We start from the raw sequence: 20,689 nt of genomic DNA, 5'->3' as shown, positions 1-20,689 counted from the left end.
CTTTATGTCTTTTATCGTTTTCCTTACTCATTTAGGCGCTCCTATGTTCGGTGCGTATATAACTGTTGTGTCTTCTTTTTGGAGTCACCCCTTGATCATTATGTCCTTTCCCTTTTTGTCTCTTGCAACACTCTTTATTTTAAAGTATATTTTTCTGGCATAAGTACTGCTTCCTGACTTTCTTTGGATTTCCGTTTGCATCAAATACCTTTTTTCATTCCCCTTGCTTTCGGGCTGTGTATCTTTAGGTCTGAAGGGTGTCTCTTGTCGGCAGTATATGTATGTATGGGTCTTGTTTTTGAATCAGCCACTCTCTCTTTTGATTGGAGCATTTAACCCGTTTACATTTAAAGTGCTTATTGCTCTGTCTGTGCCTGCTGTCATTCTTACTGTTCTGAGATTGTTTCTGTGGTTCTTTCATTCATCTCCTCTCTCGTTCTTGTTCTCTCTCTTTTGTGGTTCTTTTGTTCATCTCCTCTCTTGTTCTCGGCCCTCGTGATTTGATGTCTGTCTTCAGTGGTGTGTTGGGACGTCTTTCCCTGTTTCATGTGTGTGTCTATCATAGTTTCCTGGTTTGTAATTACCATGAGGTTTGTATATAGCAGTATATATACATATATATGTGATAATTTCAAGATGATCGCTCTAATTTGAAAAAAGATTTTAATAACCCTGCATTTTTCATTCTTTCCCCTCCAAGATTGCTGTTTTTGACATCATATTTTACATCCTTTCATTTTGTCTATCCCTTAACTGCTTATTGTGGATATAGTTGATTTTACTCGTTGGCCTTTTAACCTGTCTGCAGGGATGAAACCCAGGTCTCCCAGGTTGCAGGTGGACTCTGTGCCGTCGGAGCCCCGGGTCTCCCGGGTTCAGGTGGACCCTGTGCCGTCGGAGCCCCGGGTCTCCCGGGTTGCAGGTGGACCCTGTGCCGTCGGAGCCCCGGGTCTCCCGGGTTGCAGGTGGACTCTGTGCCGTCGGAGCCCCGGGTCTCCCGGGTTGCAGGTGGACTCTGTGCCGTCGGAGCCCCAGGTCTCCCGGGTTGCAGGTGGACTCTGTGCCGTCGGAGCCCCAGGTCTCCCGGGTTCAGGCGGACTCTGTGCCGTCGGAGCCCCAGGTCTCCCGGGTTGCAGGTGGACTCTGTGCCGTCGGAGCCCCAGGTCTCCCGGGTTGCAGGTGGACTCTGTGCCGTCGGAGCCCCAGGTCTCCCGGGTTCAGGTGGACGCTGTGCCGTCGGAGCCGCCAGGGCGCACTGGCTTTGTACTTGGTTGAGTTGTCGATACTTCTGTCCTGCGTATTTGCCTTTCCAGCGAGAGTCTTCCTTTTGTAATGTTCATGTTTCTAGTTGTCACTTTTTCCTGTCTTTTGCTTAGAGAAATCCCTTTAACATTCTTGTAAAGCTGGTTTGTGGTGCTGAACTCTCTTACCTTTTGCTTGTGTATGAAACTTGTGCTTTCTTCATCCAGCCCAAAGGAGAGCCTCGCTGAGGAGGGTATTCTTGATTGCAGGCCCTTCCTTCTCATCGCTTTAAATACAGCATGCCCCTTCCTTCTGTCTTGCAGAGTTTTTGCTGAAAAGTCAGCTGATGACTATATGGCAGTTCCCTTGTTTATAGCTTGTTGCTTTTCCGTTGGTGCTTTTAATGTTCTCTCTTCATCTCTGACTTCTGCCGATTGAATTCCGAGGTGTCTTGGTATAATCCTCTTTGGGTTATTCTTGATTGGGACCCAGTGTTTCCTGGACCTGGATGTCTGTTTCTCTTCCCAGGTTAGGCAAGTTTCCAGCTGTTATGTCTTCAAATACGTTCTGTGGCCCCTTCTCTCGTTCTCTTGCTGGGACTCCTGTAGCGTGAACGTCAGTGCATCTGGTGTTGTCCGGAGGTCGCCTGCCCCGTTTATTCACGTGCACTTCCTCCTTGTCCTGTTCAGTGTGCCCCCGTTTATTCACGTGCACTTCCTCCTTGTCCTGTTCAGTGTGCCCCCGTTTATTCACGTGCACTTCCTCCTTGTCCTGTCCAGTGTGCCGGCCCCACTCTCTCTTCGGTCACTGGCCCCTTCCTCTGTGTCACTTGGTCGCCTCTTGAATCCTTCTAGTGCATTTCCATTTTAATGTTAGTTTTCATCTCTGGTCGTTCTTTGTATTTTCTGATTATCTGTTAAAGCCTCCCCACTCTTTTTTGAGTTCTTTGGTCACCTTCACAGTTATCGCCTGGATCTTTTTCTCAGGGAGATCGCCTGTTTCTAGTTGTTTTTTGGAGTTTTTTCTTGTTCCTTCATCTAGAACACGTTCTGTTGCCTCACTTTGCCTAACTTGCTGTCTTTATTTCTGCGTATCTAGCAGGTTGGTTCTGTTTTCCCGATCTTGGAGAAGTGGCCGTTAGTAGGAAGTGTCCTGTGCATGCCAGCAGTGCACCCCACTGTGGTCAGCAGCACTCCATGCTCTAGGGGTGCCCCCGTGTGGGTTCTGGGGGACCCCGGGGCTGCTGCTGGCTCACTGGTGAGGGAGTCAGTGCAGGAAATCCCAGGGCTGGTACGAGACTGCAGGTGGTGGACTGGGTCAGCCCACGGCAGGCAGTGGCCTGCGGTTGTCCTGGGGCTGGTGTCCACCCACTGGTGTGTGAGGCTGGTCTCCAGGCTGGCTCAGGCTGCTCGTGGACAGGGCCGGGCCCCAGGCGTGTCTGGGTCTGGAGTCTGCCCACTGGTGGGTGGACCTGGGCCCCAGGGTCCACGGGCGCAGGTCCCTGCGTCCCCATCCAGCACCTGTCTGGTGTGAGGGGCTGGCTGTCCGGGGGCTGCCGTGGGCTCAAGGACTCATCAGACAGCCTGTCTGCTGGGGAGGGGTGCGGGCGCACGTCCCTGCCTGCTTGGTTGCTGGGCCTGAGGCTTCCCATGCTGTGTGTGTTGCTGGGGGCCAGGTGCTGCAGGTACTGGGCTAGAGGGAGGGTCCCACCGTGGCGCTGGCCTGCAGCGGCGTCCTTGGGGCGGGACCAGCTCCCAGCGTGGCTGCCGCCAGTGTCTTGTCCCCAGTGTCACGGCCTGCCTCTCAGGGACACTCCGGTCAGCCGGTGGGTCCGATCTGGCTCTTTTGAAGTCCCTGCTTCCGCCGTGGGTTGTGGGGTGTGTGAAGCTCCGTGTGTGCCTGCAGGAGCAGAGTCTCTGCTCCCCACTCCCCGAGGGAGCCCCACTGGCTTCGAAGCCCTGCATTCTGGGGGCTCGCCCTCCCTGGCACAGGACCCTAGCTGGGGCGCCCCTCAGCCCCTCGCTGCCCGGAGGCGACCTCCGTGGTTAGTCGCTCTGCCACGGGTGGGCCGCCCCTCCTGCCGTCTTGCGGCGGCCGCTTCTCTCTCCTTAGTTGTGGCGGACCCTTCCTGGCCAGCCCCGTCACAATGGTCATTCTGGAGGACCCTGGAGGGCTGTGCTCCAGGTCTCCTGCTCCACCGTCCCGGCCATCCCCTCACAGTGGTCACTCTGGAGGACCCTGGAGGGCCGTGCTCCGGGTCTCCTGCTCCACCGTCCTGGCTGTCCCCTCGCGGTCGGCTCTGTGTGTGTGTGGGTAGATGCAGTTTGGGGTTTGGTGGTTGTCCTACCCTGACTGACGTTTCACTGTGTTGAGCCTGGCTCTTTCTGTGAGTCAACTCCGGCTTTCCTGGGATCTGGAGGGCAGGCTCAGCTGGTGCCCACATGCTCTTTAAGGTCGGGAGGGCCCCGAGGAGCCGTGAGTGCATGGGTGTGGACGCGGCAGGGGGTGTTCGTGGAGCTCGAGCAGCGACGCTCGAGGGCTGCGTTTGCGGTGCGCCTGGCCCAGGCCCAGGGCCTCTGCACACCTGGGTGTTTGTGTCCGGTGTATATTAGCTGCAGACGGCCTCACACCTGTTGGGAGCTGTTTGGAACTTGGTACCATAAGACCTTTGAGGAGCTTCCCTGCTCGTTCACGGGGACGTGTCTGTGGTTAGGGTGCAACCTCTGACTGTCTGGTGTCTTCCCAGGGCGTCACCCTCACGGACCTTCAGGAAGCGGAGAGGACGTTCAGCCGGTCAAGGGTAGAGCGTCAGGCTCAGGAGCAGCCCAGCCTGAAGCCCGTGGGTCCCGGAGCACTTGAGGGTGGCCCCCGGAAGCACGAGCCCTTGGCGGCCCCCACCCAGGAAGCCGGGGAGAGCCGCCAGCCCTGGGGCCGGAGCCCGGAGGGAGAGGTGAGCGCCGGCGTGGAGAGCAGGGTCCGGGGGGTGGCCGGGGGACTCTTGCTCGTGGGGAGTCCTCTCAGGAAGCCTGCTTACATCCATCTGTCGTCTGCGGGCCTGTGTAACTGAAAGAATTCAGAGGGTGTTGTCCTTAAGTGACGCGTTGTTTCCTCGGGAGTTGGCTCCCGTGCTTGTTCCCAGTCTCACTGAGGCATGATGGGCAGGTTAGGCTGCAGCACGCTTCTGCGCATGTGCCCGTGAGGTGACTGCCGCCACAAGCCTTTCAGTTCTGAAAAGAAAGGTCTCGATGTAATAAAGTGCAGGTAGAAAAAGAAGCGTTTATTATTGTTTATGCCTGGCACTGTGTTAGCTGTTTCACATATACGAAACTGTTGAGTCCTCAGCACAGCCCTGTGAGATAAACACCAGCCCTTCTTGCGCTGAGGCTGTGGGGCGCTCAGCACTTCGCTGGCATCTCCGTGACTCAGGAGACCCGGCGGGCTCCCTGGCAGCCCAGCAGGTAGTAGGCTGCACGGTCCCTGCAGGGCCCAGCGTCAGCCCTGGCCGGGGGTTGTGATCCCATCACCGCACGACGCGGCCAGACACCAGTGAGGGATTTGGAAGAAGAGGTGGCGGGGTGCTGAGCCGCAGCCCACGGCCTCTCCTGCGCTGTGGTGGGCGTCCTGCCGTGCGCCTCACCCCTTTAGTGCAAGCGCAGTCAGAGATGTCGGGTCCTGTTTAGGGTGACCGTGCTCCTGGTTCACCGAAGACGTCCAGCGATGCCTTTTGTCTCGGGGTGTTTGTCAATACCATTCCTTTTCACGCCCAGAAATGCCCCGGTTGGGACGATAAATTTTATGGTGACCATGGTTGCAGGAAGAGAAGTCTTCCTGCTCTTTAGGAGCCACGGTTCTGTTGTTTATTCCGTGTGTTTTATCAGCCAGTGTTTTTTGAGTACTTGCTACGTACAAGGTTCCGTTCTAAGCACGTAGCGTATGGTACGTGTATCCAGTCCTCCCAGGCCTCTCTGAGGAAGAGCTTGTTTTCCCTGCTTTACGAAGGAGGAAGTGGCGACTCAGAACTCGAGTCGCCTTCTTAGGTCACACGGCTCGTTTTGTGCCGAACCTAGAATTTGAGCCTCGTCCTATCAGACTCCCAAGCTGACTGTATCTTATTGCTTCTGTCTCTATAATTTATAAACAGAGAATCAGACAATCTCCGCATGTGGTGAGAATTTATCTCTGCATCTTCAACAAATAAATGCTAAGGTTGATTGTTGAGCTCTGTCCTAACTCTCAAGGAAAAAAAAAGTTCAAAGAAGAACTTTTTTTTACTTTTATTTTGGGGGTGGGGGTGCACATATAGGATCTTGGAGTGCCCAGCCCCAGATCACGCCCGCACCCATTGCAGTGGGGGTGCATCTTGACGCCAGCTGCCAGGGAAGTCCCAGAAAGTGGGGGTTTTTAGTGTCAGCAAGCCTAGTTATGTCAAGTTGATAGAAGGCTCATAAATTGGCAGAAGGTCCAGATTTGATCTGTTTTTAGATGACTCTTACATTGTTTTTTCCTATCCTGAGATTATCTTCCCGCTACACCCTGCCTTTCCATGCCCCAATTTGAAAGGCCAGCATCCTTCCTGTTTGCTTTGTAGAATCAAAGGAGTTGTGTTAGCAAGCCGGTGCTTCTAGCGCCCTTCCATCAGTTTAGGAGGAACTTTTCTGGGCTGCTGTCACCCCAGCAGTGTCGTCAGAGTAGGAGTTCAGACCTGTTTCCTTTCTGGCTGGTTAACTGCTTATAAGCCTCTTGATGTAGAAAAGCCCATTTTTAATAAACCTACTGTCCCTACGCTTTCACTGGACTTGACCCCTGACGTCTCGTCCTGTGGGTTGTTCTAGCCCGTGTATCATCCCCTGCGGTGTCCAGCTCAGCCCGAGCAGCCCACAGCGCCAGCGTCCCCTTCTGCCCCGAGACCCTCGCTCTACAGCAGCTCCTACCTGCTCCGGACGGGTGGGTCCTCCGCCCCCGACTCGCAGAGCTCAGAGCCACCCACAGACACTGCCGGGCCGCGGGACATGGACAAAAACGGTACGTCGGGCTTCGGAAAGCGCAGCCTCCAGTGCACGTGCCCCGGGCTCCTGAGCTCCAAGCCTTGTCTCCTCCCTGAACAGAGGGCGAGGAAGCAGAGCCGGGCGACCAGCCCTCCGGCAGGCTGTCCGTCCGCGAGAGGAGGCGGCCCCGGGAGCGCCGGCGGGGCACGGGCATCAACTTCTGGACAAAGGACGTAAGTGGCCTGTCTGAGCCAGGCGTCCTGTGTGGGTGCAAGAGTCCCACCCGGCGCCCGAGGCTGCGTGTCAGGACGTGTCACGAGAAAGACAGACCGCAGGGGCGCGGGCTCGTCTGGGAGGCTCTGGCTTGGCCCCCAGGGCAGTGCCAAGCGCGCGGGCAGGGGGCGAGGGCGCGGCGAGTGCAGACAGACAGAGCCAGCACACAAGCCCTGCGGACGGAGCCGCCCCCGGGGCTCCGAGGGTGTGCAGGGAGTTAGCACCGCGGCATCCGTGCACGCCGGGCTGGCTGAGGACCCAGGGCTCTCAGAGTGTCGTCTGACTCAGGGTTACCCTTCCGAAGGAGAAGAAGGAGCGGGTGACTTTGGCTCCGAGCGAGGACAGGGCTCCGTGCGTCCGCGCCCCGCTGACCTCTGCCTGTTGGCTCAGCCTGCGCCTGACGTTTACGAACCGAGCGGCTGGGGTCAGGTCCCGGTGAGCGTGACGCGTTGGGAACTAGATGGCCGCTTCGATGAGGCTGGAAGAGAGGCGGTGGTGGTCGCTGTTAGAAGCGATGGGTGTGAGCGTCCAGTCGCCATGGGAGCTCAGTTCTCTTCCCGCCGGGCATCCGCTCGGGCTGCAGGAGGCGCTCCGAGGCGCTGCTGAGGCCGCAGCGACGGCCCCCCTGGCCGCCAGCCCTCCCTGCCCAGGCGTGTGCTGACGGGGCTGACTGGCGCTGCCAGCTCTGTCTGCGACCGTGACCGCTTGTTTTTCTTCCGCCTGCCTTTCCAGGAAGATGAAACGGAAGTCCCGGAAGAGGTGAAGAAAGCGTGGGTAAGTGACCTGCGGTGAGGCTGCCCCGTGGGGCCGCCCTGCCTGCGTCTGCCCACCTAACAGAGGAGCAGGCTGCATGCAGGCTTGGGTCCGGGGTCGGGGGACGCTGCCCTGGGCCGCGCCGCCTGCTCGCCCGCGCCCCGTCTCCTTAGGTGGTGCGCCGGGCCGTGTTCCTGCTCGAGGTTTCCCGCGCCTCCGGCCAGGCTCGTAACTCGGTTTCCGCCTCTGTCTCCTCTCCCTTACGCTGTTGGAGCGCGTGAAGTCCTTTGAAATCTTGGGAAGAAGGATGCGGTGATGCTGTTTCTCACGCATCGGCATCCTCTGCACGCTGCAGAGGAGCAGAGGGCGGGGTGGAGACCCTCGGAAGTCACTTACACTTGCCTCTTGAGAGGAGGTTTCGCTCTGGCCTGTGCAGCTCCCAGGCCTGCACACCTGGCGCCCTCGCCTGCCTGGGGGTGGCTTGCGAGCGGCGGCTCCGTGCTCCTGAGCAGCACCCCGCGTCTTTCCTTTTTCTTCCTTTGGGCTTTTTGTTTGTTTTCTTGGCCGTGTTGCGTGGCTCCCGGGGTTAGGGTTGGGGGGTCTTCTCTGCCCGACTAGGGCTGGAACCCGGCCACCAAGTGACGCACCGAGTCCTGCCCACTGCACCACGGGGACGTCCTCCTGCTGTTTCTCCAGGAGGAAGGGATTGGTCTGGCTTTGACCAAATGAATTGAGAGAATATGTGCGTTTCTCTTGGAAATTACTAAATAGATGGCCTTGTTTCTACCCTAAGTTATGTGACAGTATGTTACCAGAACATATACAACAACTCATCCTGAAAGTCAGCAGCTAGTTCATTTTTAGAGAGGAAGTAGGAATGCTCTGCTGTCGTTGACCTGCCTGGATTGGGGTCGAGACCCAGAACGGTCAGGAGTGGCCTACAGAGGCGGTGCCATCGGGACCACTGAGAAGGGTGCAGCCCCCTCGTGGGGGCAGGGCTGCAGCTGGCTCACAGGGGAGGGCTGGGGGGGCGGTGTGGGCACAGATGCCCGAGGAGACCCCCGGGGCAAGGTGTGTGCCCGTGACCGCAACCTCATTCCTGGGGGTTGCCAGGGCTTTGGGAGACAGAGTAAGCTGTGACTGACACCTAATGGGAGAGCCCGAGTGTGACTGCAGAGCTTGGACATGGCCACCGCGTGTGGAGGAGAGTCGAGGCGGGCAGCTCCACACAGGAGCCCAGCGGGGAGGCTTAGGCCGGATCCCTACGGGGAGGCCACAGTCTCCGCGTTTCTGAGCTCCTTGGTGCCGGGGCACCAGGCAGGGATGCTGAGTGTGGGCTTAGGAGGGCAGGGTGTGCGGTGAGCCCGTGCCCCGATGCCAGCCTGGCCCTGGTGAGCTCTTCCCCGGCTGCCTGTGCAACTGGGCAGGTGTGATGCCGGGGTCCCTACTGGCCCCCGGGGCAGCAGGCCCGGTCCCCATGGACCCTGGGAGTCCATCCCCGGTCAGGTGGGAGCTAGAATGATCCCAAATGTGTGTGGATGTCTCTCCTCTCAGAGACTAGAGCCTGGTTAGAAAACCTTTGTTGCCTAACCCTAATCTGTGTTGATGTCGTGGGCGTCTGTTTCCTGTCGTGTAGCTCAGCTAGAGAAGTGGCGCTGACATGCGTGTCCGGGTACGATTTACGACTGGAACGGCCCTGGGTGCTCTCAGTTCTGGGTGAGAGGAGAGGCCCCGTGCGCTTCCGTGGGGTGACACAGGAATGCGTCCAGGCCCCACGTGGTGCACCCATGGAGGCAAACCCCGGCCCCCTGGAAAAGCCACGAGGTGCTGAGACCACAGGTGGTGCAGTGGTTGCGTCTCAGCAGCCCCTTGGCGCCGAGCTGGGAGCAGGTCTGCACGGCTGTCCGTGGGAGGCGGGTGCCCTCCCAGAAGTCCTCGCCTGTCTTCATCTTGGAAGTGAGGCCGAACCGAGTCTGGGTTTGACGCGAGGGAGGCGGCTGCCCCCTGGCCCCAGGGCAGGCTGTGTGCTCAGGGCCCTGCAGGCTCTGCACCTTTTCTCACTTGAGCCTTCGGCCTGCCTTTGTTCTGTTTACGCTGTTTGGTCTCCCTGTTCTTGTTTCCCAATCCCCAGGCTGGTTCCAACATGTGGTTGAATTCATCACTAGAGGGCACACGTGTCTCGGAGCCGTGGTGAGCAAGAGCCATGCCTGAGGAGGCCGGGCGGGAGGCAGGTGACGTGGCAGGGAATCCACGTCCGTGCAGGGAAGCTGCCCGCCTCCCAGACGTGGGCACCTTAGAGCTGGGAGGAAGTTAGAGAAAGCCTGAGTGAGGGGCCTTGCCTCACAGGGGGAGCTCTGAGGCCTGGGCCAGCAGAGCACCCGGGGAGCGAGCGCTCTCCAGGCGGCCCCCGGCCCACTTCAGGAGCCTCTGTGACTGTGCTGGGGCCGACCTCACATCCCCTGTGGTTCCCCTTCCCTATTTAGGGACACAGATGAAGCCTGATGAAGAGGCTTAGCAGTGGGGTGTGGAGGGCTTCCAGGCTCAGAAGCTTTGCCCCGTGGAGGTGGGTCTGCCAATGCCTGGCACGCATCTCTCACACCAACCCAGAGGCTCTCCAGACCCAACGGTCTTCGGGTTTTTCTGGAGGCTTCATGAAGTGTATAATTCGTTATTACCTCAGTCTCGACCCCCTCTACCTTCCCTCAGAAGATGGAGGGTGAGTCTAGACGTTCCTAGCTGGTTTTCTTGTTAAAGTATATTAACGCACAGTATGTGTGAGCTTCAGCTGTGCAGAGTAGCGATCCACAGTCTTGGAGATTATGCCCGTTTACAGCTCTTGCAGAACGTTGGCCGTACTCCACGCGTCATGCAGCCGTCCTTCCGGCCTCCTACCCCTTGGGGGGTGCACCTCTCACTCCTCCATCGTCGTCTTTTTACTGAGCAGGTTCCGTGTTTGAGTTGAGTTGCTGGTGGCATTGCGCCTCCTCGCGGGAAGGAAGGTTCCCTTGAAGGGCGGCTCGGAGGCCGCGTGAGAGTCTGATCCATGTCCGGGGGAGCGCTCCCCTGCTGCCCCGACCTGGGCGTGTGTCTGTCCACCAGGATGCGGTGTTCCCGTCTTCCACTTAGGAAGGTGCTTTCCCCCTACATCCCTGTTGCTTTCTGGCAAATCATGTGCCATCATCTGAACAAATCATGACACTTGACCTTCGAACGGCAGCGTAGTGTCCCATCCAGAGTGGACCATTGGTCTGATGATGCCTCCTCCTGGCGAGGCCTGCCCAGGAGACGTGCTGAGGAAGTGCTGGTCAGAGGGCGCTGAGATCCCTGCTGGAGACAGCTGGTGAGCTCGTCCAGGGGCACGTTGGTCCAGTGCTCCAGAAGGCGTAAGCGATTAGGTCTAAGACTTTCAAACTGAATCAGAGAGAGACCCAAACTGAGGTTTTTCCAGCAAAGCTAGGCTTTGAACTAAGCTGTAACAGAAAATGAAACTTGCTCTGGGAGCCACTTGGCCGCGGGAATGTCTCTTATACCTGAAGCCACTGCACGCGTCTCCCCTCCTGTCCCTTGTCTTCTGGAGCCACTCCACTCATGGAACAAGCCCTCTGAGGTGCCCGCCGTGGGCAGGCCGTGCTCATGGTCAGGGTCAGGGCCCCTGTCCCCAGCTCTCAGCTGGTGTGGGGGCGTCCCCATGGGAAGGCCCTCTGGTTGTGGAGAGCTGGCTCCTGGAGCTCCCCTGATGGCTTCTGGGAAGGAGACGCGGCCTGTCTCCGACCTCATCTGTAGGTCTTTGACAGCTGGGAATGTCATGGACAAGGAAGCCTGGTGTGCTGCAGTCCTTGGGGTCACACAGAGGTGGACACGACTTAGTAACTGAACAAGTGCCATTCTAGCCATCCGCAGGCTAAATCAGAGTTCCATACAGAAGAGCTCCCAGAAATACGTTTTCCAAAGAAAGCTCCTCCTTAAGGAAAACAGAGAACACTCAAAGACGTAGTAACACTCAGCAAAGTCGGGCCAGGCAGAGGGAAGCAGAGCTGAGCCAGCGTCTGAGACCGCCTGCAGACAGCCAGCTCCTCAACACAGTTCCTCTCTTCTAACAGTCTCACGGTTGTTATGGAATGTGGCCATACCCCGCGTGCTATGCGGTGGTCCTTATGGGTTTGTGAGTTGGAGCTTTGGTCAGTCTAAGACGACAGTCATAGGCTTGGGATTTTAGAACCAAAGGAAGCTGTAAAACTTCTTGTTTTCCTTATTTATTGGCCACACTGCACGGCTTGCAGGACCTTGGTGCCCTGGCCAGGGATTGGATGCGTCCCAGCAGTGAAAGCACCGAGTCCAAGCCCCTGGAGCTCCGGGGGTCCCTGAGCGCCTCCCTTAGAGCTCACAGGAAGCCCCAGGGGAAGTGCGCACAGCTGTGTGTGGACCCTGCAACTGAGTATGCACCCGTCGCGTGTCTGACGCAGTGTCACGGCGAGAGGAGCGCAGGCCTGGCCCGGCAGCCCAGCTGCTCTGCAGGAGACGCTTGCATTTCCTCGTCTGTAAACGGGGTTGATGATAGTGTCGACCTCTTAGAGTCGTGAAATGAAAAACACTTAGTACACTGAAATAGCTAGAGATGAGTCACGGCCATTCAGACTATTTTCTGAATCTTGGAATACTCTCACTGACCTGAAGACACTCTGATTTTGAGGTTGGCTGTTAAGTTATCCATAAAGGATGGACTTTTTGGAGTCAGAGTAGCCCTGGCCCCAGCATGTGCCTGTGCTCTGAGAGTGGACCTGATGGGTTTTGAGAAGTAAAGCTTAAAGGGAATGCCAAGGTGCCGGAGAGCCAGGCAGAGCCGGGAGGAAGGCGAGCTCGGGGCGCCTGTGTGTGCCGTGTGCTCAGCAGCCCCCAGGCTCTGCCGGCCGCCCTCCCGCTCCTGTGCCCGCCCGCCTTCCCGCTTGTCTGCACACGCGCACACACTCACACAGACGCACGCGCCACCCCCACTCGCTTGGAGTAGGTGGCAGCCTCCCCTCCTGTTTGCTCGAGTTTCCTCAGCCTTACTCCTGGCGCTCTGCTGGGCGCTGTCCCCTCCGTCAGGCAGGACTCTGCCTTGTTACCCAGCCTGCTGAAGCCCCCCGTCTGCTGGCAGGCGCCCAGCGGGCTCTGTCTGCGCCCCCGCTGGGTAATGTCTTTGCTGTTCTCCTTTTAGGTAAAAGCCGAGGCCTGTTTTGCTTTCCCTTCTCTCCGGGGCCCGATTGCCTAATAAGGTAAAGTATGTCCCAGACGAGCTGAGCTGTTGAGACAGAACAACCGTCTAAGTTTAGAGACCCGGTAGGTAAGCTCCGGACGGGACAGCTTATTTCTGTAGTCAAGTAGTATTTTTCACATTCACTGGAAAACCACCATCATCTTTTTTTAAACAAGCCACTCTCCCTTTTAATTGAGTGAAAAGATAGTAAAATATAGATCTTCCTCCCTCAGCTTCTTTGTCTTTAGCTGGAAAAGAAGGGGAAGAAAGGGAAAAGGTAGTTAGCTTGTCCCCAGAATGAGAGGGCTTGCGAACCCTGAGAAATCTGATACAGTGCTCCCGGGACAGATGGAACGGGCAGGGCTGTGTGGGCAGGGGACCGCGGGCGGGGCGCTGGGGGAGGCGGCCAGCGCCTCTGTCCAGGCCGCCCGCGGGGCTGCTCCAGCCTTGCCGCCACGCTCGCTGGGACCGCCTCGCCCCCCACGTGCTTCTGCTCTGCACCCGTAGTTCTTAGGATCCCGCGGCTGCTGGGTTGTCTATATATGGGTCACGTCTGTGCCTGCCTCCAGCCAAGCTGGAGAAGCCAGCCTGAGAAGTTTCTTTTGGCATTTTCCTTTTAAGGACTCCATCAGTTTTAGGTCACGCTGTTGCCGAGCAGAGCTCAGTAAAGTGCACGTGTACTCCTCTCAGACCCTGCAGTCTGGGGGCCGCGGCCCCGTCACATCAGTGGATGCTGCCTCAGGCAGGAATCTGTCAGATGGAGTAAACTGACCTTCAGGGCGTCTGTGTGGCCCCCACTCAGAGGTCCAGGGATGCGGAGGTTCATCGGCTGCTGAGGGGAGGACGCTTAGCCTCCGAGCTTTCCACTTACCTGGGTCTCTCCCTCCTGCCTCTGGCCGCCTTCACGGCCTCCAGTTTCGTCACGACCTGTGACCTTGCACCTCGCTGTTAGAGGTGTGAAACGCTGCTGCAGCTTGTTTTCTGCGATCAGGCATGTGCTCTGCTACAGAAAGCACGTGACGTTCAGACGTGCGAGAGCTTCTAGGGCAGGTTGTCCTGTAGGGGTCGCTGTGGGCGAGATGCTGTGCCTGCGTCCGTGGGCGGGGCCGAGGAAGCCAGGCCTCCCTGTGCCCCTGAACACAACTGTCCTGCCCCTGGGCTTCTGCCCGCCGCCCTGCACAGTCAGGGGTGAAAGCCTCCCTGTCATCCGAGTTCAAAGCCAGACTTGACTCTGTGTGTGAGCTCACATTTTTCGGCAGAGGGAGCTTCTAAAAGTCCGCCACGTCGGTTGAGGAGAAGCCGCTTGCACATGGGTTGACCGCGTCCCCAGCCGCGTCGCCTCTTGTGCGAGGACATTGTCGTTCGGCAGCCCCCGCCCCGCACACCCCCATCTCCGCCGCCGTGGGCCTTCAGGACACTTCCTGGGGTCCACCTCTGGCTGCCTCATGACGCCTCCTGGTGTTCTTGGCCCCAGATTTGCACATTGAAACACACACTTCATTTTCAGTGATTTCCCTTTGTCTCTTCTCCGTGTTTTACTGTTGATTTTTTGTGATTTTAGCTGAGTTTTACCTCTTAAGAATTTCATTTCAGAATAGTCATAGTTGGTGGGGAGTAGAAAATGTTTGTTATAAGAGGCGATTCCTACCGCTATACAGAGTGAAAATAAAGTTGTTCACTCAAATGAGATGATTGTTCAACATTCCGGTGAATTTCATGCCAGTGTATTTCCTAAGAGCTTTATATCCCGAGACCAGCTAATGGCTTTCGTAAGAAGAAGATCGTTTTCAGCTTGGGCATTCCGGGCCCCTGTCATTACCATGATGACAGTTTCGTGTGAGGCTGGCTTCAACGCCCTCGGGTTCAGCTCTTTCATGGACGGAGTCAGGCCGCACTGGCTTTGATCGTGGGGAGCCCGCAAGGGTAATTGCTCCCTGTGCAGTGCAGTCTGGAGGTTTCCTTAGTTACAGGAGTCTTCATTTCTTCTGGAGACCTTTAACCATGGCTTAGGCCTAGCTAATGTCAGCCTTCTAGCCCCATGATTGAGGTAACAAGCTTAGTGGGGGATTTGCGGCTCTTTCTCAGCAAAGGAAGTGTTTATAGATTCGCCCCGGCAGGAATGTCGAACTTGAGGCACTGACCAATGTTACGGGTGGAGGGCTGGGCTGATGGGGCCCTGACCGATGTTTCGGCTGGAGGGCTGGGCTGGTGGGGCCCTGACCGATGTTTCGGCTGGAGGGGTGGGCTGATGGGGCCCTGACCGATGTTACGGCTGGAGGGCTGGGCTGGTGGGGCCCTGACCGATGTTTCGGCTGGAGGGCTGGGCTGGTGGGGCCCTGACCGATGTTTCGGCTGGAGGGGTGGGCTGATGGGGCCCTGACCGATGTTACGGCTGGAGGGCTGGGCTGGTGGGGCCCTGACCGATGTTTCGGCTGGAGGGCTGGGCTGGTGGGGCCCTGACCGATGTTTCGGCTGGAGGGGTGGAGGGCTGGGCTGGTGGGGCCGTGGTCACTGTCTATCAGGCTTCGTTTTCTCCAGCTCCATTTTCCATCAGGCAAACTCGGGAATTGGAGCAGGCATTCAGGGGCCTGAATTTCTCTCGTAGAAAATCGTAATGTTCTGTCCAGACGTAGCCCAGACGTAGCGCTCGAGGGACACAGGTGTCCACACAGGTGGCCAGAGCACGCGTGCTCCCTGTGCTTTCAGAGGTTTCGCTTCCTGACAGCCCCAAGTCTTACACTGTGAATTACGCCAGTTTCCATGGCTACTGAGAAGAAAGAAAGGACTTGTAAAAAGCGCTTTAGCAAATTAATAGTTCAAACTAAAACACTTAGTGTGGGCCTGGAGCTTATAGCTCCAGTTATATTCCTGAAATCTTTGTCAGGTTAGAGAAGCATCTAGAAGGAAATGCTGTGTTAGGATATTCTGTACCAAGTAAAAGGGCGCCTGCCGTACAATGGAGCTTTGCCTGGCGCTGGGGGACTCAGAGAAGACCTTCACCGCCTCGGTGGTCATTGGGCTGTCATCCCTGAGCGCTAAGGTCGCCCTCTGTCCAAGCGTCCAGCTCTTTGGAGGGTCTGCACTCTGGGCCTTGGGGGTCAGGCAAGTGCTGGGGCCTGTCCTGCGGGGGGCAGGGGGGCAGGGGGCAGCCTGGTCTTCGTCTCGGCACCAAATGCTGCCAGTCTGGGCTCAGCAGACTTTGTGTGTAGGGTCTGATCGTCCGTATTGTCTGCTTGGCCAGACACTTGGTCCGTCTCAGCCGCTCAGCGCCACTGTTCCAGCGAGAAAGCAGCTATGGACAACGTGTCCTGAACAGGCGTAGCTGTGTTCTGACGAAACTTTTCGTACGAAGCAGGCTGGACTTGGCCTGTGGGTCAAGCATCAGGTGACCGGCTCGGACAGGCTGCCGGTGGCCGCGTGCCTCTTGGTGCCCCTGTGCCTCCCGTCAAGCCCCACCTTGTCGATGCAGCGTTTTTTCAATTCTTGAGCATCACCGGCAGTGTGTGGGCAGGGGAGTCGTGCAGGAGGCAGCCCTGTCGTCTGTCCTCACCTGGAAGCGCACTGCTGCAGGGGACGCAGCAGAACTTCCCGGAGGGCAGTGTCGAGGACGGAGCGTCTCCACGGAGCTTCCCTGTGGTCTCACTTCACGGCCTGCTGGGGAGAAAGCCTGAGATGACGGTCCCGTCTGCCCCTTGCCAGCTCTTCCCATCCGAGCCTGTCCCTTCCCACCTCCTGAGGCCTCCAGCCACAGTTTGGACACAGGCAGTCACCTGCTGAGTGACAGGTTTAGCTCTCTGCAGACTCTGACGGCACCTAAGCCGGTCTCTGAGGCTCCCAGGTGCCCAGGAGGGTAACAGTTGTGGAAAACAGCCCTGGGGTCATGGGTTCATCTAGAATGGCTCCCAGCTCTCCCCTCCTCGGTGCACAGCGTCGCCCCAGAAACATCACAGGCGAAACGGAACTTCCCGATGGTAAGGGGCAGGGCAGGACCTGGGAGACCGACCCTGACTGTACCATGAGTTACCGCATGTTGCTCTGTGAATAAGCTACTTCCTGCTCTGTGTTCAGGTCAGTCCTCTGAAGAAAGTGTCTTCTAGAATTTACCTCCCCAAAATACTTTTCTGCTGCAAGCTACAGCTGAGCTTGGGCCTTCCCTGGTGGCTCAGTGGTAAAGAATCCACCTGCCAATGCAGGAGACTTGGGTTCAATCCCTGGGTCAGGAAGATCCCCTGGAGAAGGAAGTGGCAACCTGCTCCAGTATTCTTGCCTGGGAAATCCCATGGACAGAGGAGCCTGGCAGGCTACAGTCCATAGGGTCTCAGAAGAGTCAGTACTGACTTGGTGACTAAACAACAATTAAGATTAAAGGAATAAATTTGATTTAGGTTGTAATTATTACTAGAAAACTACTTCAAAATAGATTAGTTCACAAATATACATCTATGAATAAAAATATGTAACTTCACTTGTATTCAAAACTTGGTATTCAGTGACTAAGTCATGTCCTACTCTGCAACCCCATGGACTGCAGCTCACCAGGCTTCTCTGTCCTTCACCATCTCCCAGAAGTTGCTCAAACTCATGTCGGTCAAGTTGATGATGGCGTCCAACCATCTCATCCTCTGTCATCCCCTTCTCTTCCTCAATCTTTCCCAGCATCAGGGTCTTTTCCATTGAGTCAGTTCTTCGCATCAAGTGGCCAAAGTATTGGAGTTTCAGCTTCAACATCAGTCCTTCCAATTCAGGACTGATTTCCTTTAGGATGGACTGGTTGGATCTCCTTGCAGTGCAAGGGACTCTCAGGAGTCTTCTCCAACACCACAGTTCAAAGGCATCAATTCTTCGGTGCTCAGCCTTCTTTATGGTCCAACTCTCTCATCCATACATGACTACTGGAAAAACCATAGCCTTGACTATGCAGACCTTTGTCAGCAAAGTGACATCTTTGCTTTTTAATATGCTGTCTAGGTTTCTCATAGCTTTTCTTCCAAGGAAATGAGCAAAATAAAGTAGAATTTTTTTTAACCAACAAAAATATGAAAATATTTGGAAAAGATAAAGGCCAGTTTGAGAGGATTGTGAGATGAATCGCCTCATATTTCATGTTGGGAATACAAATTAATACTTTAATACTTCTCTTTAGAAAGCAAATTGCCAAGCTATCAAAGACCCCGAGTTGATCCAGAATTTTCATTTTTGGGACTCTGTCTCTAGAAACAGTCATAAATATGATAAAGAAGAGAAGTGTTACACGCAGTCATTTTCAGCAGAGGTTATATAATACATACGTGGCTGTATAAACATTTGTTTATTCAGTAAATGCTCACATGCCTGTTACATGGGAGGCATTTGTTTGGTGCTTTTGAACAGAGCAGAGTCCACTTAGCAATTATGTTAGTGGGAAAATGGAAACCACCGAAACGTCCTTTGTCGTGGCGGCAGTTAGGCAGACGGTGCCTCACCCTCGCAGTGGACACCGTGAATCACAGCTTGTGTTCCATCCCCGACGGCCAGCTCTGGGGGGTTTCCTGAGAAGAGACAGGAGTTGGGCCGCCGGTGGCGAGTGAGCTGCAGAGGCCGCACAGAGCCCTGGGTGAGTGCGTGTGGGGCGCCGCTGCATGGGCCGGTGCACAGTCCCGCCGGCAACGTGAGCGTGTGCACGCGGGCCTCGGACTGAGTCGCCGAGTGCTGGTGGCCGTGTTCCCGTGGCGGGACTCAGGGTGCCCCGCTTGCTTCTGCTCTTATGAGCCCCGGTTGCTTCTGTCATTTTTTTCTAAGTGCTTGGGCAGCACAGACATTGGGAAAGCAGAGGCTTGAAGTGAAGTGCAAGCTGCTGTCTGGGCCGCGCCCCGACCTCCAACGCCGCCGGTTTCTGTTGTGTGGACCGTCCGCATGCTCGCCCCGGCCCTTAGAGGCCCCAGACACTGGGGGTCACAGAGTTATTTCTGGAAGGTACTGTGGAAACAATCCCACCCCAACCTCCTTATTTTACAGGTTGAAAGTCCAGAGCCCCAGAGTGGGCACAGCTTCTGAGCCATCCGGGAGCTGCAGGGGCTGCCCGCCATCGGCTCCAGGCTGCTATCCTCCCCTGGGCCGGGCACCTCCTGGGGCGGAAGTGCCGTGGTCTGGCTCCAGGGACAGCGGCCTCCTCTGTGGATCGCACGGGGAGATACAGGCAGGGTTTACACACAGGCCCTGCGGTTGGGGCTGCTACTGCCCAAGCTTATCACCGTGTCAGAGTCATCTGCCCTCTGTGTCTCATTTCCCAGTACACCCTGTGTCTCATTTCCCAGTACACCCAAAGTTTCAATCCATACAACTTCCAAACAGTAGGAATATTCCTCCACTACAGTTGATTTTGAGTTTGAGCTTTGGAAATATTTACTGATGTTTTTTCTGACATGTGATGTTAGGGGAACTGAACTGCTGTTACTTCAAAAGTAAAAGCCATTAATGATACAAGTAAATTGCAAAGGAATGGTAAGCAGATCGGCAGCAGCAGACCCCAGAAGACAGTGTGGTGCCTCCGCCGTGCTGAGGGGGAGCAGCTTCGAGCCCGCTGCTCTTCGCGGCCACGCAGCCACGCAGCAGGCACAGAGTGAGGCGGTGCAGGCACGCGGGCTGACTCAGCCCATGGGCCCTTCTGGCACGAGGACCACGTGTTTCTCAGCAGAAGGGAAAACAAACACAGAGGGAAATGGGACAGAAGAGAGAAGATGTGTGGAACATGGTGATAAAGCCAATTTTTCTTAATGTTTAAACTTGGATCTGGAATTCTAGAAGCGATGTAATGTTAAAGGTGTAAAAGTGCCCTGCAGTTCTAGTTTTGAGCAGAAAGAGGCTGGTTAACTTCATACACTTCTAAAGGGAAAAATGCCTTAACTATTACACCATTACGTAAGAACAGCCACTGAAATAACATAGAAATAGAAGGTACAACTCCCATCAGTAGAGGAAAAGTAGGAAATTTTTCAGATTAATTCACTCCATCCAGTGGAAGACAGGAAAGGAGATGAAAAGAAGCAAAGGGGAAAAGAGTAAATAGGAGATTCAAAACAAAATGTGTTCACAGTCTTGATGAGCATGAATTTACCCGTAAAGCCAGGCAGACACTCAGGTTGAATTATTACACTGCATGCTGTCTTCAAAACGGTAGTGAAGGGTTAAAAATAAAAGTTTGGGGGGATGTATGCAGATGTTCCCCGAGAGGAAGCTGATACGGCAACATTAATATCCATCAAAAGATAATTTTAAGCAAAAGACATCAAATGACAGGGAAATACTTCTTAATTGTGAAAAGCAGCCCACAAGGGGGTTACCAAATAATGGACGGTAGACACCGAAAACATGGTCTCAAGATTCGTAGAGTAAAAGCTGTCAGGGTAGCAAATGAATAGTATGCCCACAATCAGAGCTGCAGAGTTTTACACACCTCTCTCAGAAACTAGTTATGTCACACAAACGAATCATCTGAAGGACATGAAAGATTTGGAGAACATAAATGGCCAGCTTGTTCTGGTAGCTACACCAGGCACATGGGGGGTTGTATCTTGAGGACCACAGTGAATTAAAAATCAGCTGCATGCTTTCATTCATCAAGTATTTATCGAGTACGTGATACTTAACATCCATTGTCCCGAGCACTTGAAATGCAACAGTCAACAGAGCCTGGGCTCGTGAAGCTGACCTTCAACAGGGAGAAGGCAGAGGTGGCGGGTGGGAAAGAGCAAGCACAGCGAGGAGTATTAAATGTCAGACACGGCGTGAAAAAAAAGGAGTTGGATGAAGAGGATTGGGTGGAGAGAGGACACGCTCTGTTGCCAGGTGGGAAGTCGGAATGAATCTTGTTGACTGAGATCAGAACAAAGAGCTGAAGAAGGTGAGCGAGTCAGCCACAAAGACATCTGGAGGGAGAGTCGTCCAGACAGACGCGTCAGCTAGAGCCAGGCCTTGGGGCACTGCAGGGGAGAGCTTCCCTGCTGGTCTGGGGGTAGGAATCCACCTGTCAGTGCAGGAGACTCGAGTTCGCTCCGCGGTCGGGGCATAAGCCCCACAGCACAGCTGCTGAGGCCCAGGCACCCTAGCCAGGGAACGCTGATGTGCAGCATAGCCAAAAATAAGTAAATTCAACTGTTGTAAGAAGAACTGGCTCTTTGAAAAGATAAACAGAATTGACAAACCTTTAGCCAGACTCAAGAAA

The 20,689-nt window shown here is 55.6% G+C and overlaps 1 protein-coding gene across 7 annotated transcripts in view; it reads left to right on the top strand.

The window, feature by feature from the left end:
• PPP1R12B (protein phosphatase 1 regulatory subunit 12B) overlaps positions 1-20,689 on the top strand; it is a 167,884-nt gene that overhangs the window by 106,679 nt on the left and 40,516 nt on the right. For all 7 annotated transcript variants that reach the window (XM_061381763.1, XM_061381770.1, XM_061381764.1 and 4 more), the window contains 4 exons: positions 3,989-4,192; positions 6,075-6,264; positions 6,348-6,460; positions 7,233-7,274. In XM_061381763.1, coding sequence (XP_061237747.1) covers positions 3,989-4,192; positions 6,075-6,264; positions 6,348-6,460; positions 7,233-7,274 — 549 coding nt within the window. The remainder of the gene's footprint in view (positions 1-3,988; positions 4,193-6,074; positions 6,265-6,347; positions 6,461-7,232; positions 7,275-20,689) is intronic.

The sequence above is a fragment of the Bos javanicus genome, chromosome 16, assembly GCF_032452875.1.
Source record: "Bos javanicus breed banteng chromosome 16, ARS-OSU_banteng_1.0, whole genome shotgun sequence".
NCBI classification, from domain to species: Eukaryota; Metazoa; Chordata; class Mammalia; order Artiodactyla; family Bovidae; genus Bos; species Bos javanicus.
Note: the sequence above shows the minus strand (reverse complement) of the source record. Positions and strands in the feature narration are given on the sequence as shown.